Raw genomic sequence first — 24,181 nt, forward strand, 5'->3', positions numbered from 1 at the left:
CGGGGTCATCCCTGTTCATGTAAATGACACACAGGATATCCCAGGAGCAGGCAGGCACGACCCTGCTACAACCCCTGGATAAACCTTAGGTCTAGCTAAGGCCTGAGTCTTCCCAGACAATTATGGTACTATTTGTGAACTGCACCCATAGTTGTGGAGGGGTGGGGCACATTAGTCACCTCAGCATGTGTCATGGGACATAGCCCTGGTCTGACCTCAGGTCCTCCCAGCACTCAGGAACTGAGCAGTCTTGTTTTCATGACTGTGACCACTCGAGTTTCCCTTTTGCTCCATCTCTTAAATGACTGGCAAGGCCTGGAGTAATTACGATGACCTAATAGCAAATGTACCAGTAAGCAGACTGATGGGAAGGACCTATAAGAGATTGCACCACATAAGGCTAACGGATCAGGAAGTATGGATGAGAGAAAATGGGCAGCTCAGTCCAGTTCTTCTCACTCTCTGCAGGAAGGAGTCTTCTGCTGTCCTGTTGGCTCCACTTGCAGATCTCCCTCTCCTCCTCTGCATCTATTTTTTGTTGTTGTTTGCTTCTTCATGCCACCCTGTATGTGATAGGTACCAGGTAACTCACAACTATGTGGCATCTCTCCCAAGCAGTATAAGACAGTCAAGGACATTAGTGGGTATGTGTGCTTGGGTTTGTCCTTGCTCCTTTCATTCTCTATCAACGACTGCTAGTCATGTTGGCTATGTATTGCGGGATGTGAAGGCTGAGAAATAATGAGATGAGACACAGAAGTGGGATTAAATATGGGCCACATTTATTTAAAGATCTGCATAAAGTGGGAAGGCCTAAGGGGGCATCATCTATTGGCCACTTCACAGGCCATTGTTGGGATCGGGCGAACCACTCACTGCACGCCAAGTGGTGCTTGGTAATTCGCCACCTCACGGGCTTCCCCCTCCTGGGGTAGGGAGGCCTTCCAGTGTCAACCCCCCCCCCAGGCTGCAAGGTTCTGAGTGGTTGAGGAGGGTTGGCCTCAACCCTCCTCAACCTGTATCCTGCCAGCTGGTGCTGCAAGGCTCCCAGCGGTGGGCCTCAGGCATTACCTATCACCACAACGATGCCTGTGAATGCACACCAATTTCAACTTCACTCCACATGCTTGCTCCTACCTGCCTACAACAAATGTGACCAAACTGCATAACCAAATCAACCTAATTATAACACCCTGTCTGTCTTGCAGTGTGAAGTAGGTGAAAAAAAACCTCATAACCAAGTTAGATTATGAGCCAAAAAAATTCCTACTTGGCCTCCGAAAAGATGACCAGCAAGCCCACACTGTCTACAGGGGACGGAGGGAGGGAGCCACCCAGCAAAAGAAGTTGCTGTGAGGGGTATGCAACCTTATGTACCTTCTGTCCCCTCCCAGCTCCAGTGGCGCTTCACAGAGGTCGTCAATAGTGGACCTCCCCGTCTCGTTACGCCACCATCACCCGCAATTAGCCCTCCCCTGCCCAGGCATGCTGGGCGTGGTTGAAAGGCATTTACCTCCGGTATCAAAGGCAGTATACTCCTGCCTTTGATACTGGAAGCAGATGCTGGGGGATATGGGTAGGAGGAGATCTGTTTCACTCACATCCTGCTTATGCACTTTCCATTGCCATAGGCCTTTGGTCTGATCCAGTATAGCTCTTCTTATGCTCTCAACCTGCTAATCAATCTGCTGCTAGTTTTATCTTGCTCTGTTTTATTTTCAGTTTAATGTTTGTATTATGTTTTTAAGGTATTGTACACAGCCCAGAGAAGATTGGTTATTGGGTAGTATAAAAGTACAACCAGTCAATGAGTAAATAATCCTCACAAGCAATGGTTGTGTGCTAGCCACTGGAAATGCTCTTAAAAGTCTAGGTTTGAAACTTTGTGTATTCAATCATCTTTGTAGTGAATTAGGATTCCTACCCCTTTTTTTATGTAAGTCTCCTCTTCTTTAGTGATCCTACTGAATTTTGTAATTAGCTGGTTCACTGGTCGAAACTCATCCATTCATAATATTTGCCTTTGTGGCAAGCCTGGATCAATGTATTACAAATTTGCTATTAAGTTCAGAATGGATTGCAAGCTTTGGATTCCCTCCCTGAGTTGCCATCCATCCAACCACCTGGACTCCCCAAAAACTTAGTTGAAGCTGTCTCATTGGCTGCTTCCATTATTGTTGTTGTTGCCATCGCTGCAGCTCTGGCTCTGCAGAAGAGGAGCAGAAAGGCTCTGTGGGTCCATCTTTATACTGGCGCCTGGTGACAAGGAGTAAACATCACCTGACACCACTACGCAGGCGGGCTTCATGAAATCAGCCAATCAGAAAGGGGGCACATAACTTGGTGACACGTGACGTCATGTCACACGACGCAGTTCCAAACTACACCTCCCAAGATACACCTTGATATTGTGCATGTGCAAAATCCTGTATACATGAAATGAGATTTCATATTAAAGGAGAATGCTCATCCGCGCTCATATGGACAAATTCATTACTTTCCAAGTAAATAACAAATTCACCTGGAGTAAGTTCGCCCATCAGGGTTAATTTTTAATAGCTGTATAGGAAGCAGAGAGAACTTGGTCCTCCATGTGTACTTTCTGAATTTGACCATGAAATGTTATAGAAGTGCATGTCTGTTAACAAAGATGGAATGCAAAACAGCAGCAGTGACAGTGAGAGGGTGTATTTCAGTAGTAGAGCACCTGCTTCACATGCAAAGGTCCCAAATTCAATCCTCAGCATCTCCAAGCAGGGATGGAACATCCCTGCCTGAAACCCTGGAGAGCCGCTGCCAGTCAGTGTTGACAATACTGAGCTAGATGGACCAATGATCTGACTCAGCGTAAGGCAGCTTTCTGTGTTCTATGTTTCTATATTCCTCACAACATAAAGATCAACAAAGTACACTTGTGGCATTTTCCCCATGCATCGTATTCCAGAGTTGTGGTGTAGGGACTGGATCCCAATGTGGAGATAAATGATGCACTCTTGGCTCTAAGAAGTTGAATTTGTGAAATACTTCTACAGCGTTGAGATTTTGTGTCACTGAGATGTTTCAGATAAAAGTCAATCTTCCTCATACATTTTATGGTTTGCAAATCCTGAGGATTCCAAAGCAATGCAGAGTGGGTGGGTGCATTCCTGGATGTTAGGAGAAACCATCACTACCATCAACCACAACAACATTGCTTTCAGTGATTCAGCCCTTCGTGGAATAATGTTTTCTAGATAGGGAAAGATAATAGCCACATAGGGGTTGGAATAGATTACACATTGAAAGCCAGCATGTTATTTTTTTTTATATTCAGCACCTTAAATCATCTCAAAAAAAGCTTTTGGGCATATTTCCCATTACATGCTAATTCTGAGAAAATATTAAACAGCACTTTGAAAAGTCGAGAAACGATGTATTCCATAAAACATACAATTGCCTTCCATGCAAATATTATTTCTGCTCCTATAAAGCTGTCTTATTTGGAACCAAGTCTATTGGCCCATCCAACCCAGTACACTGAGACTGGGGCCCTTTCTACACCTAAGGATTATCCCAGGCAAATGGAGGCATTGTCCCTGCCTGCTCCCGGGATCCCCTGTGTGTCATTTGCATGCACAGGGATGATCCTAGGATGATCCTGAGGGAAAAGGCAGGTGTAGAAACAGCCTGGGACAGCTTTCCAGGGTCTTGGGGTCAGGGGTCTTTCTCAGGGAGACCAAGGTTTGGATTATATGCAAACCACCTACTCTCTATTGGGCTATGGTCCTTCCTAGGGATGGATAAATGAGCCTATTTCTAGTCCATGACAGTTTTATATGTATTCAATTATAAGTCACTTCATCCCAATTTCTGCATCAGTCTATGATTCTTTTCATGCATGAAAATTCACATTTATTTTCAGATTCAATTTCCCCCAATATAGGCAGTTTTGTGTGCAACTTTCTCCAGTATACAAATATTTGTATGCAATTGTTGAGCTGATAATTTGGAGATGTGCACAATCCAAAGGGTAACTGTACTGATCCTTTATTAGTCCACAAAGTGCAAATTAGGTTGGTTGGTTTAAAAAATGTGGTCCTAACAAAATTCTTCCCTATCCCTGGTCCTTCCCATGCCTCCTTTTATAAAGACTAGAATATATAGTAGGGTTGGGAAGAAAGAAGGAATTGATTGTTTATGAGATGTTCATGATTTCTTTTTTAAAAGTGAAAGATCTACATGCATACACAAGAAGAAACTAATGTATTGTTTTAAGAGTGACAGAAAAGGAGGAGGAGGAGGAGGAAGGACCATTGCCTTCAACTAATTGAGTGTGTCGAAGGTGGGGAAAGGAAAAGAATCCATTTAACATTTGAGAGTAATCAGTGGATGTTGGTGGCTCTGATTTTGGTGGGGCTGTGAATCCATTATGTGTTCCAGTCACAACCAGCCAGAACGCTAAAGGATCTACCCAAAGTGCTCGAACCCACCCCCAAAATAGGTTCAGCATGTTGGTTAGCTCCCTTAGCGCTCGAGTGAAATCAAGAATGCATTCACAGCCCCACCAAACGTGGAACCACTGGCCTCCACTGAGAGTAATGTGAGTGAATTTGAGGGATACAGTGAAGAGATGCACTATGGCACATATTGCATCTCAGAGCTCTACAAGGACAAATGTTTGTGAAGGAAGGCAAGTTGCTCATAATTGGAACAGACATTTGCACCTTGTGATCACAGTTCCACCAGCTTCCTTGATCCAATGTCAGGTTCTCCATCACCATGTGTATGGTTGCCCTCAGGCACAGCATACTAAAAATAAATTACACACATATATACAAATCAAGCAAAGTGTCCTACAAGCTGCCTCTTGACCCTGCAGATATCACTGGGTGGATAGCTTATATCATATTTTTACGCCTTTGTTTTAAAATCAAAATTACAACTGAACATTGGCATTCAGCCCAGATAATGTGCAATATATGATAATACAATGTCAGTGGGACTGTCCTTGAAACCAGTGTGAAGGCTGCATCTGGTACAGAAGTAATATCCATCCAATGCAAATGGGAACAGATTACACCATTGTTCCACAGTTCCAGCCGGGCTCAGTGCAAATAAATGTTTTGTTGGTTGGTTTATTTATTAAGTTTACACCATAAACTTTCAGGATACAAATGCTCTAAGGGCAGCTACAATAAAAGTAAAGCCAGCTATAAAGTCAACAGAACAGCAGGACAAAACAATAAATAAACAAACAAGAAAGAAAGAAAAAAGAAATCTCATACATGGAAGGTAGAAAACAATTTGAAAAGCCTGTGAGAATAAAACCTACTTAGCCTGTTGACTGAATGAGCCCAATGGAGGGGCCAGATGAGTCCATATGGAGAGAGCATTCTGAAATTGGGGTGCCACTGTTGAAACATCTGTCTTCCTAGTTGTGTCTTACTTTAACTTAAGTGGTAAGGGCACCAGAGGAGCACCTCAGGTGAAGATCTTGGGTTCCTTGGAGGGAAAAAGGTGGGATATAAACGTTATAAATAAATAAATAAATAAATAAATAAATAAATAAATAAACAAACCTTATTTGAAAGGGCTGCTCAGTTTTAAGTGCCTTTTTCATCAACTGGTTGTGGTAAAGAATATGCAAACCGTACTGTTGATGACCAGAGAGTTCATATTTGGAGGTACGGCCACCTGTCTCCAAGGTCACTGTGGGAAGAAGTAGATGAAGTTGAAGTTGATGACATTCAAGCCTTTGGGCCTCAGTTGTGTTACATCCCAAAATAACCAGTTTGTGGTCCTTTCATATAAAACTTGTGCCTGTCATTTGATGGAAGCTAGAGAATATGCAATAATGCTATTTCAACCCTGGACCTTCTATTTGTTCTTCCACTATAATAACGAGGTGTTGCCAAAATGATTGAAATATTACGAGCTATACTGACCGATATTCCATTGTCCTTGATGAAACTAGTTTTAAAAGACTGCTATGTTATTATTTCTACTTTGTACCAAAAATTCATTTAAAATCGATTGTAAGAAAAGAAAAGATTTCCCCCCCATAATGAATTCACTGAATATTTTCAGTTTCACCCAGGTCTTTTTTGTATTTGAAGAAACACAAGAATTATTAAGCACTCTGTAGGGTGGGCATTTTGACAAGATAAGTAGCAGCTTTCTCACATACATTTACAACTGATTATAAGTAGACTTGTAAAGTTTCGGCTTATGTCTAAGCATCTGTACAAGGCAAGTACAGATTTTACGTTTGTGTATGTGTGAGTGTAGTTAGCAATACATTACTTAATGGTTCAGTTTGCATGTTATGATAACCCACATTTATTACCTTTTGAAGATGAACAAAGTTACCAGCCACTATTGATGAGAGAATGTAAGATTTGTAATGTAAGAGGGTAAACATGACACCAGAATGAATCTTTGTAATTCTGATCAATTCGTAATTCAGGACACTTGGAATGTCCTGAATTTGTTAGGAAGGGAAAAACCTGAGCCTGCCAAAGTTAATCCAGTACTGAACCTATGGATTCCACCAATCTCTATTCAAATCTTTATTCTGGCTGCTGATTGTTTCTGTCCAGCAGGACTCCTTATGTCTTATCTGTTTCTTAGTTACCTCTTTAAATAATACATAAAGTCATAGTGCCTAATCAACGTCTAATTAAACAGCATAGCATTCAAATAATTTGTTCCATTTGACAAAGGAAAAGTACTCCCGTGTTTTCATTTTCTTATTCCACAGGATTGTTATTACTGATATTTAATGTGAAATTCAAACTAGTTCTGGGAGCATAACAGGTTTGAAGTTGTTACATCTATTATACTGAATTTAATTTTACTAATTGAGGTTACTGCAGAAGAGATTACTGCAGTGGTTTATGTAGATAGATCATTAAAAATGTTTCATAAAAGGCCAGAAAGATTTCTACATTGCTCCTTCAAGCTATCTAATCTACAGGCAACCTTTTCCCACCCCACACCCCAAATAATCTGACCATTTTCAACCATCTGAAAAGGCAGGACTGTGACTTCTTTCCTGCCGCAATATGTTTCAAAAGCTGGGATTAACAATCATCTGAGAACAGCGTAGGAGGAGTGCTGAATACTCATGATTGATACATGGTGAAGAAGGAGACTGAGAGGAGGAGAATGTAGACAATTAGCTGCAACTGTAATTAGTGCGTTTGGTGAGATCGTAGTCTGCTTTATGAGGTGTGGACCAAAACACCATAAAATAATTTCAGTAGATGAATTAATTGCCCAACTGGACAAAGAATGTCACTTTAACCAATGAGACCGAGATTGGGAATCCCACCATTTGATCTCACGGGTTGGACCATACATTGCCTTTCCTGATACCTGTTCTCCAGTAATGATACGAGGAGAGGAGGTAATCTAAACATAATGGGCAACTAGGTCTTTACCTGAGAATGGCCCCCTAGCACTATAAATCAAAAGGTATGGTGTACCTATTCCATCTTTCCCTCCTTATGGGTTTTTTTTTTCCTCTTAAGAAAAAAGACAGAAGCAGCAATGGGAAAATGCAGGAGTGTTACAAATACAAAATGATGATGTCTGGACCCCCACCCCACCCCAGTAAAATCCAGTGTTTGAAACAAGATGATGGAAAACAAAACTGCACTGTCTGGACTTCCCCACCCACTCCTTCCAAGGGCAACACCTTCAGCCCCTGAAAAAAACTAAACAGAGACTTTGTACAATCATGGTGGCCCACCATTTGTTTACGCCACAATGAATTGCAGTGCGAGCTGGGCAGTTTTTGAATATTCAAGCTGCAGCTAGAGCTTGTCATATCATCCATGGCCAAGAAGCAGCACCCTAGAATAGTCCATGGGTTATGCAAGGGTTCAGACAACACAATAAGCTATTGATATGGCTTGACTATTCATAATAGCCACCAACACGTGCCAGCATTTGTGGCAGCCTAAATAAGCCATGGTGGCTGATTTGATCATGTGAACCAGCCCAGAGAATCAGAGCCTGCTGAATGGGGTGTGTTGTATTGTGTGGGATTCCAAAAAATTGGGTGGAAGGACAGAACCTCACAGAGGTTTCCTTCCTCTTGTGGAAGGTAGATCCTCAATCCAACTCCTCAACTGGAAGGACTCTTGATGTTTCTCTCATGTGCAGCACAGACAAGGTCTTCCCTTTCATCATATTCTTTTAATCCAAAATCCTCCTCTCAAACTTCACATTATGACTCTCTCACCACCACCTTCACAAATATTGAATCCAACTTTGGTTGATGAAAGCACTCTCAAAAAGGATTTTAATGCTTCGTTATCATCATTTGGTGGGTTTTCATTGAATGCATGACACTGTTGTGAAGTCCATGGTCTAATTCCCAGTCCTTCTGTACTTTTTTTTTCATTTAGTACTGGCATATCGATGAATCAGTATAATATTTTATTGACCCTTTCCATCTAAACTACGAGTTATTGGCTGAGTTTCATATCGGATAAACCTTTCCCCATCCAAAAAACTAGTTATTGTTTAATTAGTGAGTTTTTAGGCATGGGACTGCCTCTCCAAATGTGTTTGTGTATCACCTTTGAAGTTGCTTAGGGCAAGGCATTGACACTCAGTGCAATTTGGATTGCATTGACTATCAGTGTCATCCAAATGCACAAAAACCAGCATTTGTGCATATTGGTATCCAGAGCCTGAATGTATTTAGGGTAACTATAATGTGAGAAGCAGCACTCACATGGAATTTCTCACCACTCTAATACACTAGCATACATCATATCTGAGAAAACGAAGGTGATTATTTATTTTGAGACTCTGTAGGAGCAAAGATGAGATGAAGCAGTATTGACCTACTTATAATCCCTGAAGGCAGACAGACTGACATCTGCTAATTAAGGTACTCAATGAATTTATAATGTAATAGAATATCTCAACTAGTGCTCATACTAGTGTTCCTTTAATGGAGTACCTTAACTAGGACCCACTATTAGCTTTGTGCATCAAAGAGAGAGAGAGAGAAAACTCTATTTAATCTAAGGTATTCTCTTAAAATATATGCAACGCCCCCTTTTACACATCAAAGTAGAAAAGTTGGAAAAGATATCTGAGAAAGTTTCATAGTAATGGCTCATGAGATAGTCTGTTGATTTTTTTTAATTAGATTATTAAAGGGACACAGTTAAGGCAATCACAAAAAAAGGATCCACTACTACAAGCCTCAAAATTCTATTGCTTATAAAAATGGCACCTATTGAGCTAATAACTTGAAACTATGATCTACCTGATGATGTCTACCATTGTGCAAAATTTCAAAGTGGTGCAATGAAAATTTACAATAAGTTAAAAAGTGCTGGAAATGGAGAGATTTGTCCTTTTATTTCGATGTATTGCGCAACATACCATATATTTCTTACAAATTTCAGTGAAGGCTACCAATGTACTTTATTCAGGCTTGTCAGGGAGAGGTGCCTTTCATTTATTTGATGAAGTTCTGTGCAGTGGTTAAAAATACTGCTGTGCCAAAACCCCACCTGCCCTCCCACAATCTCTTTGTCTCCCTGAGAAAGAGGCAAGTCGTTTTTCTGACTCTTTTGCTGGGCTGCTGAGAATTTCAGAGAAATTTCTCAGGGTACAGGGATTCAGTGCTTACCTTAATGTAAGGAGGGGGCTGACGGGTTTATACGTTTCCCTATGAAGGGAGACTGAAACAACAACATGTTTAGCCTGGAGAAGATTGAGGGGAGACATGATAGCACTCTTCAAATACTTGAAAGGTTGTCACACAGAAGAGGACCAGGATCTCTTCTTGATCATCCCAGAGTGCAGGACACGGAATAACGGGCTCAAGTTACAGGAAGCCAGATTCCAGCTGGACATCAGGAAAAACTTCCTGACAGTTAGAGCAGTACAACAATGGAACCAGTTACCTAGGCAGGTTGTGGGCTCTCCCACACTAGAGGTATTCAAGAGGCAGCTAAAAAACCATCTGTCAGGTATGCTTTAGGGTGGATTCCTGCATCAAGCGGGGGGTTGGACTCGATGGCCTTATAGGCCCCTTCCAACTCTACGATTCTATGATTCTATGATTTCTTTCACCATTTCCCCCTATTCCATCCTCACACCCTCTCTGGCTGCTTGGGCTTCTTGGAAAGCCCCCTAGAGGACTTCAGCAGTTCTTCCTCCCTTGGGCCTTTCCCATGCTGCTGCCTGTTCAGTGCCTGAAAGCTGAGAGAGGAGTTGTTATTCTTCTTGTTGTTCTATTTGTTATTATTTAAAGGACTTTTAATAACAATGAAGCAAAGTCAAAAATGCCCCTCTCAGATTTCAGGCACTCTGCAGGTAGCAGCAGAGGGAAGCCCCAAGGGAGGGAGCCCTGCCAAAGTCCTCCAGGGGACTTTCCAAGAAGCCCAAGCAGCTGGAGAGGCTGCGAGGATGGAACAGGGGGAAATGGTAAAAGAAAGAGCACTCACGGAGCCCTCAGCCGCCTCCTTACTGTAAGGTAACCGCTGAAGCCCTGCACCCTGAGAAATGTCTCCGAAATTCTCACCCCTCCCACAAATCTTTGGGTGAAATTTCATTTTGCCCCTGCCCCCCAACATCCTGGTTGTGCTGATTGTGCTTTTTATACTGTATTTTGGAATTGTGCCTTTAACCTGTTGGTTGTTTTATTGTGGTTTTAATTTTTGTGAACCGCCCTGAGAGCTTCGTCTATTGGGCGGTATAAAAATGTAATAAAATAAATAAATAAATAAATAAATAAACAAACAAACAAATGGTTGAAAATAAACAGAATGACAAATTCGGCACGGTGCTAGTTAAAGAGCAGTTTCACAGCCTATGGCAGCAACTGCTGCCAGAGTTATGTCGTGCCTGTTCAGTTTCATTCTGAAGCTTAAATGGTACCAGTACTCCAGAGTTTTCAGGGATATTCTATGTTGAAACTGACTGCACTCTGTGTACATTGCTTATTTCTTTAGTTATGAATGTGACCTCGTAAGGTGTACATGTTAGTATATAGACTGGGATCCTGGCATGCAGAGGGACAATAACCGTCTACCACCTGACTGTGTTCCCAGCTTGGGTCTGATCACCCACATCTCCAATTTACATGATTAAAAAGGCATCCGGTTGTAATGTAAATTGCAGGCATAGGGCAAAGGGTTAAAGCCCCCTGACTATCTCCCTACTCTATGGTCCTGATCCATATTAGTGTGCCATGCACTTACCTTTAAGCAAACAAAGGGGAGGAACTAGTTACATCTTTACAGTAACATATAGTATGACCCTCAGGTAATTTGGCAGGGATGGAAGGCACAGGTGTAGGAAGCAGAAGGATCAGGACCTCACACCACCTTTCTGACAGGAAGAATGCTGCAGAAGGGCCCCAATTCCTGCCCTGCCTTTTACCCCTGTGGTGGGTAAAAGAAACATGGGGAGGTGCAGTCCAACACATCTGGAAGCCATCAGGTTGGAGAAGGCTGGTTTACCTATCCTGCCAGCTACTGATGTAAGAAACGAACAAACGTGGTACAACCCAAAGGAGGATTCCTCTAGACAATTCAGTAAGGCTCAGATGCTTCATGAGGCAATGCAAGACAAGCACAGCATGGGGCATCATTGCTGGTCAGACACTCCATCTTCCTCATCTGGATCTGGGCTGGAAGGCCAAGGAAAAGTGTGGGAGAATGGAAGACAAGTTGTGCAAGCATGATTTCTGTCATTGCACAACACCATCACCAATTACAGGGCACTTCAGTTAATGCATCACCCTTAGCTTTCAGTTTCCTGACTTTGTGGAGCTTGAGCCAACATGAGATAGCCTTAACTCTGATCCTAAACTGACAGGGGTTTATTTATTTACTTGCCATTGAATTCTTTTATATTTTCCAGGATGGAATTCCTGTGTTTGCGCTATCAAGTAGCTTGTTAATCAGAAGACATAAAACCTGAATGTGTGTAAAAAATAAAATAAAAAAAACAAGGAGCTAGAACTAAGGAGCATAGGAAGTTGCCTTACACCACCAGGTCATACTGTTGTCCACCTAGTCCAGTATTGTCTGGTCTTGATTTGCAGGGGGGCTTTAGGCAGTGGAGGTCTTTCACATTACCTCCTACTCGGTCTGTTCAATGAGAGATGCTAGGGACTGAGCCTGGGATCTTCTGTATACAGTGGAGACTTGTGGCTCTGATTTTGGTGGGGCTGTGAATCCACTCTGGGTTTCAGTCAGAACCAGCCAGAATTCTAAAGGACCTATCCAAGGTGCTAAAACCATATGAGGGTCGCTTGTGTGGCTGTGGTGATGAAGCAGTTGAATCGTTAGGGATTTTTCTTTTTAATGTAGCCTCCACAGGGAGGAACGAAATAGACTTCTTGGCCCTATCATGAGGAAGTGCCCTGGAAGATCATCTGAGCAATATTTGGAATACTTCCTGGCAGGGATGTAGAAACCAACAACAGAGGCAGTGGCTAGGTTCCTTTTCTCTGTACAAAGGACTCATAAGACGATTTCCCCAACGTAATTGCAACTTCTATCTCAAGTTGTTTTCCTTTTTTTCTCTCTCTCTCTCTTTGTCTCAGGTGTTTTAACTATGTAATGATATTTTAAACATGCGTATGTTTTAATAATTTCTCTGCCTTCACCATAACGATTTAATGATTGTGTTTTTACTGTCTTAATGATGTCTGCCACTGTTTCTCATTGGGTCTGTGACCGTATAATAAATGATGATGGTGGTGGTGGTGCTGGTGGTGCTAAAACCATATCCCAAAATAGGTTCAGCACCTTGAATATCTCCTTTAGAGTTCTGGTTGGTTCTGACTGAAAACCTGAGCAGATTCAGGCCCCTACCAAAATCAGAGCCGCCAGCCTCCACTGTGATTGCACACAAACCTTATGCTCAGTCATTAATCTACGAACTTTCTCTTTTTAATTCAGTTATCATTTTGTATCTGGAGTACCATGAGTATATTTGCAGTCAAAAGCTGTCAACACCTATGGATAGAGATGCAACATTAGTCTACATCTGTTGGTTCATAAAGGAGATACAATATGGATGGGCAAATCCTGCATCTGAATCTTTAAAATATCCAGTTCTTTCCATCCTAAATATGAAGAGACATGTGAATTTTTGTCAAATTTTTTTTTAAAAGAACAAAAACTAAAATGGAATTTTTATCCCTCTTCATTTGCAAAATATTTATTTATTTATTTATTTATTTATTTATTTATTAAATTTATATACCACCCCATAGCCAAAGCTCTGTGGGCGGTTTACAAAAGTTAAAACAGTGAACATTAAAAAAGTGTACATATTTAAAACCATCAAAAATATAAAAACAACAGTGTAAAATAGTATCCATTTTAAACAACAACAGTTCTGGGGTCCATTAAAAAAAAACAACTTAGCATATGTTGTTAAATGCTGTTAAATGCCTGGGAGAAGAGAAACCTGGCGCCGAAAAGATAACAATGTTGGCGCCAGGCGAGCCTCATTGGGGAGATCATTCCATAATTTGGGGTCCACCCCTGAAAAGGCCCTCTCCCTTGTTACCATCCTCCGAGTTTCCCTCGAAGTAGGCTTTATAGGTTAAAACCAGCACCTTGAATTGGGCTCGGAAACGTATAGGCAGCCAATGCAAGCGGGCCGGAATCGGTGTTATATGTTCGAACCTTCTGGTTCCAGTTATCAATCTGGCTGCTGCATTTTGCACAAGCTGCAGCTTCCGAACAGTCTTCAAAGGCTGCCCCATGTAGAGGGCATTGCCGTAATCTAATTTGGAGGTTACCAGAGCATGGACGACTGAAGCCAGGTTATCCCAGTCCAGATAAGGGTGTAGCTGGGCCATCAAACGGAGTTGGTAGAAGGCACTCCGTGCCACTGAGGCCACCTATATGCTTTTAGACGCCAGGTGAAGACCTTTTTATTCTCCCAGCATTTTAAGTCTATAAATAAATTATAACTTGGTGTTTTAAATTTGTAATTTTGCATTGCTGCTGTTTTTATCTGGTTAAGCTTTTATATTGTATTTTATATTATGGTTTTATACTGTTGTTTTATACTTTGAATGTTTTTAATTTTTGTGAACAGCCCTGAGAGCTCCGGCTATTGGGCGGTATAGATATGTAATAAATAAATAAATAAATAAATAATAAGTGACAGAGATGGTTCTAGGAGAATCCCCCAAGCTACGAACCTGCTCCTTCAGGGGGAGTGCAATCCCATCCAGAACAGGTTGAACACCCACCATCTGGCCAGAATACAATAGGGACAGCTCTTCCTAGCACAGAGACCATGTTCTGCCTGCCTGCCATGTTAGGGGTCAAAGATGAGGATCTTGTAAGAAAAAAAGAAGTAACAGCCGTCGTTCAGCACTAAAGTGGCTGAAAACACAGACCTTTAAGAGCTAAGCACTCAAAGCCCTGGGCCTGAATGGATGAATCTCTTGGTTTTGGCTTCTCCCACATTCATTTAAAAAATTTAATTTAATTTAAACATTTCAAGTTCTTTCCATCCTGAATATGAAGGATTTTTTAAATTTTGGTAAATTCTTACCAAAATCAAATTCAAATGAAATTTTCATAGGGATGTAGTGAGCACCCGATTGGGTCCAGGAGTCTGATGGACCCCCAGCACCTGCCCCCCCCATCTAGTCAGGCACTCTTGACATGAGTGGGGACCCTACTTGAGCACTCATGAGGGCGCTAGAGCCTTCAACAGTCACCTGCCTGCATTTGTGCCTTTACTCTTGCATAAATGGGGCGTTTTCAACCACCATTTGCACAGTGGGGGGAAGTGTGCAATTTCCAGAGGCTCCGGAAATTGTGTGATTCCCCCCATTGTGTCAATGGTGGCCACCATTAATGCAGGGGGGAAATGCACCATTTTGGCTGGAGGGTGAGCAGCTGCTGAGCACTCACCAGGACGAGCCAAGCTTCATAAGAGGCTCACGTGGCCAATGAGCCAGAGCAGACAGCAGGGGCAACATGGCAAACATCTGCCAAGGCAGGCCCAGATGAGTTTACCCACCTCTAATTATTCTCAGCCATCCCCTAGATACAATGCATTTGCTATTCGTGGTACAAAATTCTCCATGGTCTTTGTGGTTTTGATGGTTTTTCAAATGTGGTTTTGGTGGTTTTAAAAAATGATTGTTAGGCCAGAAATCTAAGAGTCCCTCTTCATCTTCCTTACATATCAACACACACACACACCATTAAATATGTTAAATATTGATGGCAACTTGGTCTGTGTTTGGTCTCTTCTTTAGGTTTACTTTTTGAGTATGGTGTGTTCAGAGATTCTGATGTTGCCTTGCTTCTTCTCTTTCTCTTAATTGGGCTGGAAGAACATAATTTGTATGCATTCTCATAGCTACACTTCCAGTAGCTGTAGAAAATATTTGTGCATTAACCAAGTCCACTATGCAGAATTTGAGAATCACTGGTCTAAACTGACCATCTAGCTAAAAGTTGAGGAAGGTGTCATGAAGCCTTTGTAAAAAAATTGAAGCTTTTTCTTTGATGGTGTTCTTTACACAAATGAATCTAATAGGCTGGCTGTTACAAGTTTGGACTTAGATCAAGCAAGACTAAAACAAACGTTGTTTTCAAGTTTTCCCAAAGAAACCTGCCATGAAGAAGTTACATCCATCTCTTGATTTTAAAGCCAGAGGCTTGCTTGGTCATGGGGGAGGGGGGGACATAGTTTCTCTCACTACCATCACCTCAGAATTTGATTTATAATAATTGGAATGTACCATAAATGGGAGTGAAGTTAAAAGAGTTTGACAGCATATATGCCTGAGGTTTGCAAATCAGAATATGCTGTGGTCTCCAACCATGCACAACCCCCTTCAGGAATTTATAAAACGCCATCAAGCACTCCTGTGGTCTTATTCAAGTCCTTTCCTGAGGAGTTGGATGACAGTGATCAAACCTTCTGCATGGAAGCAACAGGGCATATTGAAATCAGATATAAAGAAACCTAGAACTGACATTTTTCAACTTTGGTTTTAGTTATGTAGAAATGCCATCTCTTCAGCCACTTTCTCAAATATAGAGCCAATACTGATGACCTAATTACCCCAGAGTTAGTTTGGTCATCAGTACCACAAGTAGAATTTTACCAGCTTCAGGTAGGGTGACCATATGACCGGATTTGCCCGGATTTGCCTGGGTTTTTGATGGCAAATCCGGGAGGCGGAGGGGAAATCCGGATTTATTTTTTCCCCAAAGAGCAGCTCTAATGGGAATTAACAAAAATGCTTACAACTCCATCATTTTTTAAGATAATGACATGAAACTTGGCACAATGGTAGCTCTTAGGAAGGGCTTTAGTCATACCAAATTTGAAACAGATCCGTTAATCCATTGATTTTTTTAGGGATTTTTTTAAAATTGAGGTTTTAACATTATTATTTTTTAAATCGTCATTTTTAAAGATAAAGAGATGAAACTTTGCACCATGAAAGGATTTAGGTAGAGCTTTAGCCACACCAAATTTGAAACAGATCCGTTCATCCATTGATTTTTTAGGAATTTTTTAAAAATTGAGGTTTTAACATTATTTTTAAAATCATCATTTTAAAATATAAAGAGATGAAAGTTGGCACCATGATAGCGTTTAGGTAGAGTTTTAGCCATACCAAATTTGAAACAGATCTGGGGCCAGTAGCAAACCCTGTTAACAACAACAACAGCTTGCAATGAGTGAAGATACAGACAGAAAAGATATTTGAAGGAAGGGGAGAATGTAACACACAGAGTATAGCAAAAGCTTCAAAGTACAGTGAACCTACAAAAGTAGGAGTGAGTGAAGTTAATTTCAGATACATTGAATCTCTCACTTGTTCTTTATTTCAGTGATTTTAACATTAAGATGTTATGTAGAACAGATTTGTCTTAAATATGTGCTGTAAAATCAGATATGTGACGAAGTCTATGTTCGGGTGGGCATGCCCCCTTGGTACTGGACACGCCCCCTTGGGGGCAACCATGTTGTCCTCCTTTTCGGTTTCCAAAATATGGTCACCCTATTCAGGTGAAGATGTGTGGTAAAGTGTGTTGTTTAAATCCGTTGTAAAATTGTCATCTGTATCTGTCCAAAGAAGCCCTCCTTTGGCATTTATTTATTTTTATTTATAAGAAAATTTATATCCCACTATAGAGTGCCCAAGATGGCTTACAAAGACGACATCATCATGATCATCATCATCATGATCATCATCATCATCATCATCTTTCACACAGTCAAAATGAATAGTTAAGGAAGACAGAGAGTGCAAATATACAAACCAATTAATGAAAATAATTAGCAAGCCAAGTTAAATGTCTTCCTAAACAAAAAGTCTTAAGAAGGCAGTTCAAAGATAGCAAGGTGGTGTATATATAGGAAATGACAACACATCACATAATATCATAAAGACAAACCAGAGAGGTCTAAAATAAGGCACCATATGGTGTAGTGATGTTTGTTGTATGAAGCTGTTCTATTTTATTTGCAGAAGTTATTTTCTGGTTTTGACAATACCAATCCAGCACATCATGTGGAGTAGTTCGCTGTTCCCGCAGGCAGGGATGGCATGACTGAATCACAGTTAAATGAATGAATTCTGATGTGCATAAGAAAAATCATATGGTCTGTTCCCAGATTTTATCCCCCTCCACAAGAATGGGTATATTGGTACTGTTTGAATTGACCCATGGAATTTGCCTTTGCTGTTCAGTTCTACAGTGTACTAAGTTAAGGGATAACTTAATACATAATCCTTGGTAAACCTATAGCATTAGTTTAAATATGAAACATTGTATATTTATTTATTTATCATACTTATACCCTGCTCCTCAGCCAAAAAAGGCTCTCGGAGCGGCTAAAGTAAAGTATAGTAAAGTAAATATTTAAAAAGGTTGATTCATCAGAAACTAGTTTAGTGTTGAGATTGCGGTTCTGAAGATTTTGATCCAAATTAGTGCCTCCATTTTTCTGACATGATTTGGCCCAACCAACTTTTCTCTATCATGAGACACTTGATTCTAAACTTCAGTGACAGTTAATGGCTGTTTTATATATATGCAAACCTACTTGCACCCATGAAGAAGTCTAGATAAAGCCTTGGTGATATGTGGTACTTCTTGTAGCTTGTTCGGGATCCTTTCTCTCTTACATATGCCTGAAAAGTATCACAAAAAGCAAAAAAATGGTGCAAAATATGTTCCGAAACACCATAGTGATTCTTCTCTTAGCCTTTCCAAAACTCCATTTGTGCTCCTTCCATAAAAACATAAGAATTCCCTTGCTGAGTAAGATCAAGGGCCAAATGTATGGTTCAATAATTCTGTGTTTCTTGGTTTGGAGAAGTGGGACATCTAAGGTCTGTGTCATTTACTCATGCCCTTAAAGCTAAATCAGCCTCAAACACAGATTATGGCAGCTACTTGACAAAGCCAGTACAAAGTGGTAGAACAGTCTGAAATTGTGGAGATTTATCAGCTGTTTGAATGTTGACGTTGACATGAAATTTTAAAGACAAAATTTAGATTTTGAAAGATCAGATTTTAATTTAGGTAGGCCTTCTTTTCAGCCCTAATTTAGATGTTTTCAGATTTTAACTATTAATTTTCCATGAAAGAAAAGAATGCTTACATAGGTCCCCATCATTTATTACGAATATAACCAGAATGCCCATTTTCAGTGAAGCGTAAGTGTTCATCAGCTGTTAGAAGCATGTTGATTTCATGGATGGAATCTATTTTGTTGGAAGAGCTTTCAGTGGCATTTTCCTCATGTGTAATATATGCCATGTCATAATAGTGTCAGGAAGCTTTCATGACATCTTTTCTCCTTTTGCTTTGGGGAGTGTGTTGAACGCAACTTAATCCTGCTGTTTTTTAAATCCTGATTCCTCTTTGATAGATATTCCAGAAGACATCACTCCAGGCCTTTTCATGTCATTGGAGAGCAAAGGACTGCCATTTATAAAATAACTCCCTCTCACACACACATATAATAGGCCAAGGGTTAGCAAGATAAGATATCACCAAACTCACACTCATGGTGCAATTCATGATCTCATAAGATAAGATAAGATGTGAACCGCCCAGAGAGCTTTGGCTATTGGGCGGTGTAAAAATGTAATAAATAAATAAATAAATAAATAAATAAATAAATATCTAGACCAAGTTTCTGATGGCAGAGGAGTGAAGATTCTTGGTTACTCCATCTCAAGTCCTTCATTCAGTGGGGTGTGGAATTGCTTTGAATGATATACATACTTGCAAATTAATAAAACCAAGATAAAAAGGAAGTATGTCTAATTTATTTTATAGCTTCTCTGACTTACTTCTCCTCCCTCTCAGTTTGTTCACAGTTCTCCAAGGGTGTCTATGCTATCTTTGGCTTTTATGAGAGGAGGACTGTCAACATGCTCACATCCTTCTGTGGGGCACTCCACGTCTGCTTTGTAACACCCAGCTTCCCTGTTGACACATCCAATCAATTTGTTCTTCAGCTGCGGCCAGAACTGCAGGACGCCCTCATCAGTGTTATAGAATATTACAAGTGCCAGAAATTTATGTACATTTATGATGCTGACCGGGGTGAGTCTGCATGAACAGTGAGACAAAGGAGGATTGTGGGGTGGAGTTTGGAAATTGAGTCCTTGTCATAGGAAATTTATTTTATTTATTTATTATTTTGTGGCATTTATATACCACCAAGTATAGTAAAATACAGAGGCTACCAGTTCAAATCTCATTACTTCCATAAATCTACTAGGTTGTATTAGGCATTAATGTACTAAGTTGTATTAGTATCCACCACCACCCCAAACATGCAATAATGGAATAATAATCCTGATCTTATTTATATGGTTGTTGTAAAGCAGGAGATGCCCATGCTCTTCTTTCTAATCAGTAACTGGAGAGAAGTTCTAGGAAATGAAAAGAATATGAAGAGCTAGAAACTTATGAGGAAAGACTGAAAGAACTTGGTATGTTTAGCTTTAAGAAGAAAATACTAGGCCATAGCTAGACTTAAGGTTTATCCCTGGATCGTGCAGGAGTCAAACCTGTTCATCTAGGTGACACACAGGGGATCCAGTGCTCAAGCAGGGGCGAAGCCTGGATGATCCCAGGATAAACCTTAGGTCTAGCTGTGGCCCTAGTTTAAGGGGGGAGGGGGTTATGATAGATTTTTTCAAGTACCTAAAGGGATGTCACAGAGAAGTAGGTCACAAACTATTCACAAGACTGTAGGAGATGATGTATTGGGCTTAAGTTACAGGAAGGTAGATTTTGGTTGAACATCAAGAAAAACTTCTGAACATTCAAACAACAGAAACTATTGCCTAGGGAGGTGATGGGCTCTCCATCTGTCCAGGTATTCAAGCAAAGACTGGACAGCCATCTGCCAGAGATACTTTAAAATGGATTTCTCCACTGAGCTAGGGATTGGACTGAGTGGCCTAAATGACCCCCTTCTAACTCTAAGTTTCTATGAACACACTTTATAAATTAAAATGCTGTTTCTTGTCCAGAGACTTAGGGCTCATCTACACCAAGCAGGATATTGCACTATGAAAGCGGTATATAAAGGCAGTAGCCACACTACTGCTTTATTGCAGTATTGAAGTGCACTGACAACTGTTGGGCCCCATGACACATACCATATACCACATTTATACCGCTTTCATAGTGTTATATCCTGCTTGGTGTAGATGTGTCATGGGCCCCAACACTTGTCAGTGCACTTCAGTACCACTATAAAGCAGTAGCGTAGATCCTGCAGTGCATTTCAATACCGCTATAAAGTAGTAGTGTGGCTCCTGCCTTTTATATACCACTTTCATACTGCTTTCATAGTGGAATATCCTGCTGGTGTAGATGAGCCCATGGAGTGGTGTGTGTGTGTGTGTGTGTGTGTGTGTGTGTGTGTGTGTGTTCATGACATTGACTGATGTCAGAAATGAGAAGTACAAGAAATGCCATAAGAATGAATCCTGGAATTTATTATTCTTTCTTTTTTCTAAACTCATCCGTATCTCAGGTTTGTCAGTGCTTCAAAAAGTCTTGGATACGGCTGCAGAGAAAAACTGGCAGGTGACTGCTGTCAATATCATGACAACGACAGAAGAAGACTACAAGTCACTCTTCCAGAATCTGGAGAAGAAGAAAGAACGGGTCGTGGTGGTGGACTGTGAATCTGAGCGGCTAAATGCTATCTTGGGCAAGGTTGGTTCTAACATTAAGCACTGCAGAGGCAGGAAAACAACAACAAAGACTTAGGTCCACAATTTGATGCTACTCTTTAAGATACTTTGCATTTCTTGCTGCAACATCTTTGGATGTTGAGATGTGGCAGGTGGAGGCAGGGATGAAGAATTCTAAGATATAGAATTGTACTGGAAGTCTTTAGCATCTTTTGTCTAGTGTTTTTTTATGTTGATGTTTTAATTGAGGATTTGCAACAGCAACATATGATATACTCCTATACTTTTTTTATACTTGTATCCACCCACCTGCTAACACAAGTTATCTAGGTGGCTTGCAAACAAATGCATCATTTGAATACAATATAAAACAATAAAAAAAACCTACTAAAACTAAAAGTACAATGTAAACACACAACATGTTAAACCAAGAGGCCCAGGCTAAGCAAAGAAAATAAAATGAACATAAATTTTTCAAAAGGTCAACAAAAGGTCAACAAAAAGAATGACCATAAAGTTGGTGCCAGGTCATCTTCCTAAGCAATTTTGGTTTTGGTTTTATACACAGAGTTTGAATTCATTCCAATAAATATAAATAAATATTCCAATAAATAATAACCCTTTAAGCCTTTTGACCCTAGAAAATTATTTATTTATTTAATTTATTTATTGCATTTCTGTACCGCCCAATAGCTGAAGCTCTCTGGGCGGTTTACAAAAATTAGATTTTTTTGCTTCACAGTTCTGATCTCATGGGCTTCTTACCTGAAACTCAGACTTTTCAGGATGTGAAACAAGAATGCTGCTTCAATATCTTTATCCCTTTTAAAAAAACAAATTCCTACTTCTGCTCCCCCTTCTTGTTCATACCACAGTGTCATTCAGGTCATGGCTCTGTGGACCCCTGAAGCTGTCACATTTTTTTTCCTTCCAATTTCCTTCCATGTTCTCTGTGTTAGGCATGCCAGGAATATGATTTTTCACTATTGGTATGAAACCTTGTGTTCCCTGTCACAGATAACTGTGATGAAAAGGCAACAGGCCTGAGAATATTATCAACAGTTCTTTGAAAGAAAAGGAAATAGAAAAATGAGATGTACAGATGATGCACAATAAAATCAATGTATACACATCTGACAACAAATTTATTTATTTTATTTTATTTCTATTTATATGCTACCTTATCTTTTAAAAATTCATCAAGATGGTGTACAGCAATTTGAAACAATAAAATCTTAGCATAATAATAAAAAACCCTAAAAGGACAATTTAAAATGCTATATTAAAACAATATATCTTGACATCCTTTCTAAAGGCCATAGAGAGTGGGGACCAATCATAATTCTTGGGACCAATAGAGAAAGAAGGCCCTTTCATGTGCTCCCAGGAAACAGTCTTCAGCTGGTAATGGTGCTCTCAAAAGCGCCTTTCCTGCAGATACCTGGGCATGTTCATAGGGAGATAGATTATCCCTTAGACAGCCAGGTCTTAAGTTGTTTAGGGCTTTAAAGATTAAAACCAATACCTTGAATTGAGCCCAGAAAGCAATTAGCCACAGTGCATGTCTTCCAAGGCAGGTGTAATATGGTCCCAGTACCACATTTTACACCCATTGAAGCTTCTGGGCACTCTTTAGGGGTAGCCCCATGCAGAGCACATTGCAGTGGTCTAAATGTGATGTCACCAAGGCCAACTGTTGCCATGTCTGAGCATTTCAGGAAGGGTCACAGCTGGTGCACTAAGCAGAATTGCATGAACAACAACAAAACAGTGATCATGATATACATTGCAAACAATGACACCAGGCTTCCTCACACAAGCAAAATAAGGCATGCTTATGACTGGCCACTCATGGAAGTTCGCGGGTCCTTTTGGTATCGTTGTCAACCTCCTACGTGATTCCCACCACCTTCCCCCAGTAATTCCGTTTTTTAAAAAGCCCAATTCTGCTGAAATATCTCCAGATTTCCTACCATGTGCAGGGGAAGTTGCACTATGAAGCACCCACTAGAGGGTGCTGTTCCATTCAGTGCTATGAGCACCCAGATGACAAGTTTTATATCATGTGGTTGCCCCATTATAGATCACATGGTTGCCCCTCTCCACCAGTGTAATGCAGCCCATTACAATTGTGCAAGAGAAGCAGGAAGCAAAGCCCTAGTAAGAAAATGTGATTTCCCCTTAATCTAAAGAATCCCTAAATCACTGCATTTGTAGAAAAGTGGCCCTAACATGCCATGACTGTATGCTGTAAGGCAGGAGTGTCTGCAGAAACAGGCACATTTTTCAAATCCCTATACAGAGAGTACGCCTGCTCTGATGCATAAAATATTGTCCCTGACAAAAACAGCTGCTGTGCTGTAACTCTGGGATTAGAGTGCTTATCAAATTAATCTCTCTGTTCCCCTGGGCTCCTCCCATCTGTTTATTTGGATTCACCTGTTGCCTTATGTCTCAAACCTGAGCTGTGATTTATGTTGCCGGGGAGCTGTTCTTTCATTTTGTGAGGCATTCAGCACCACAGCCACAAAGGATTCCCAGTTCTTCAGTATAGACTGTACAATTGAAATGTAATAACAAAAGAGAAGGCAGCAGGATTTGACTCTCAATGCTCTCATGAAGGAGCTGGGGTTTCTTCTCTGGGGACCAAACTTTTATCTTTGACTACAAAGTGAGCATAAAAATGGAGAATTCCCTTATGTCCTCCAGTTCTGTGGGTTTTGACCTCCGTTCACCTGCAATTTGCAGCCCCAATTCTTACATTTTGACACACAGCAGCCATATTTGAGTCCATTCAGAGATTAGCTTTAGCTACATTTCATTTGATGTTTAAGGAAGATGTATTGTCCAGAGAACACTGGCCACATATGTGGCTGAAACTCCTTTGCAATCGCTTTGAATGCTGATTTAACAAAGAATTATGTAAAAACAAAGGTGCACACCCTTCCAGCAGCTAAGTTAAGGGCCAAAACAGACACGACTTTAAAT

At 40.6% G+C, this 24,181-nt stretch overlaps 1 protein-coding gene across 4 annotated transcripts in view; it reads left to right on the plus strand.

Moving 5' to 3' along the window:
* GRIA1 (glutamate ionotropic receptor AMPA type subunit 1) overlaps window positions 1-24,181 on the plus strand; it is a 233,476-nt gene that overhangs the window by 92,612 nt on the left and 116,683 nt on the right. For all 4 annotated transcript variants that reach the window (XM_063120901.1, XM_063120902.1, XM_063120900.1 and 1 more), the window contains exons 3-4: window positions 19,344-19,583; window positions 21,031-21,215. In XM_063120901.1, coding sequence (XP_062976971.1) covers window positions 19,344-19,583; window positions 21,031-21,215 — 425 coding nt within the window. The remainder of the gene's footprint in view (window positions 1-19,343; window positions 19,584-21,030; window positions 21,216-24,181) is intronic.

Source organism: Elgaria multicarinata, chromosome 3 (assembly GCF_023053635.1).
Source record: "Elgaria multicarinata webbii isolate HBS135686 ecotype San Diego chromosome 3, rElgMul1.1.pri, whole genome shotgun sequence".
Lineage (NCBI taxonomy): Eukaryota > Metazoa > Chordata > Lepidosauria > Squamata > Anguidae > Elgaria > Elgaria multicarinata.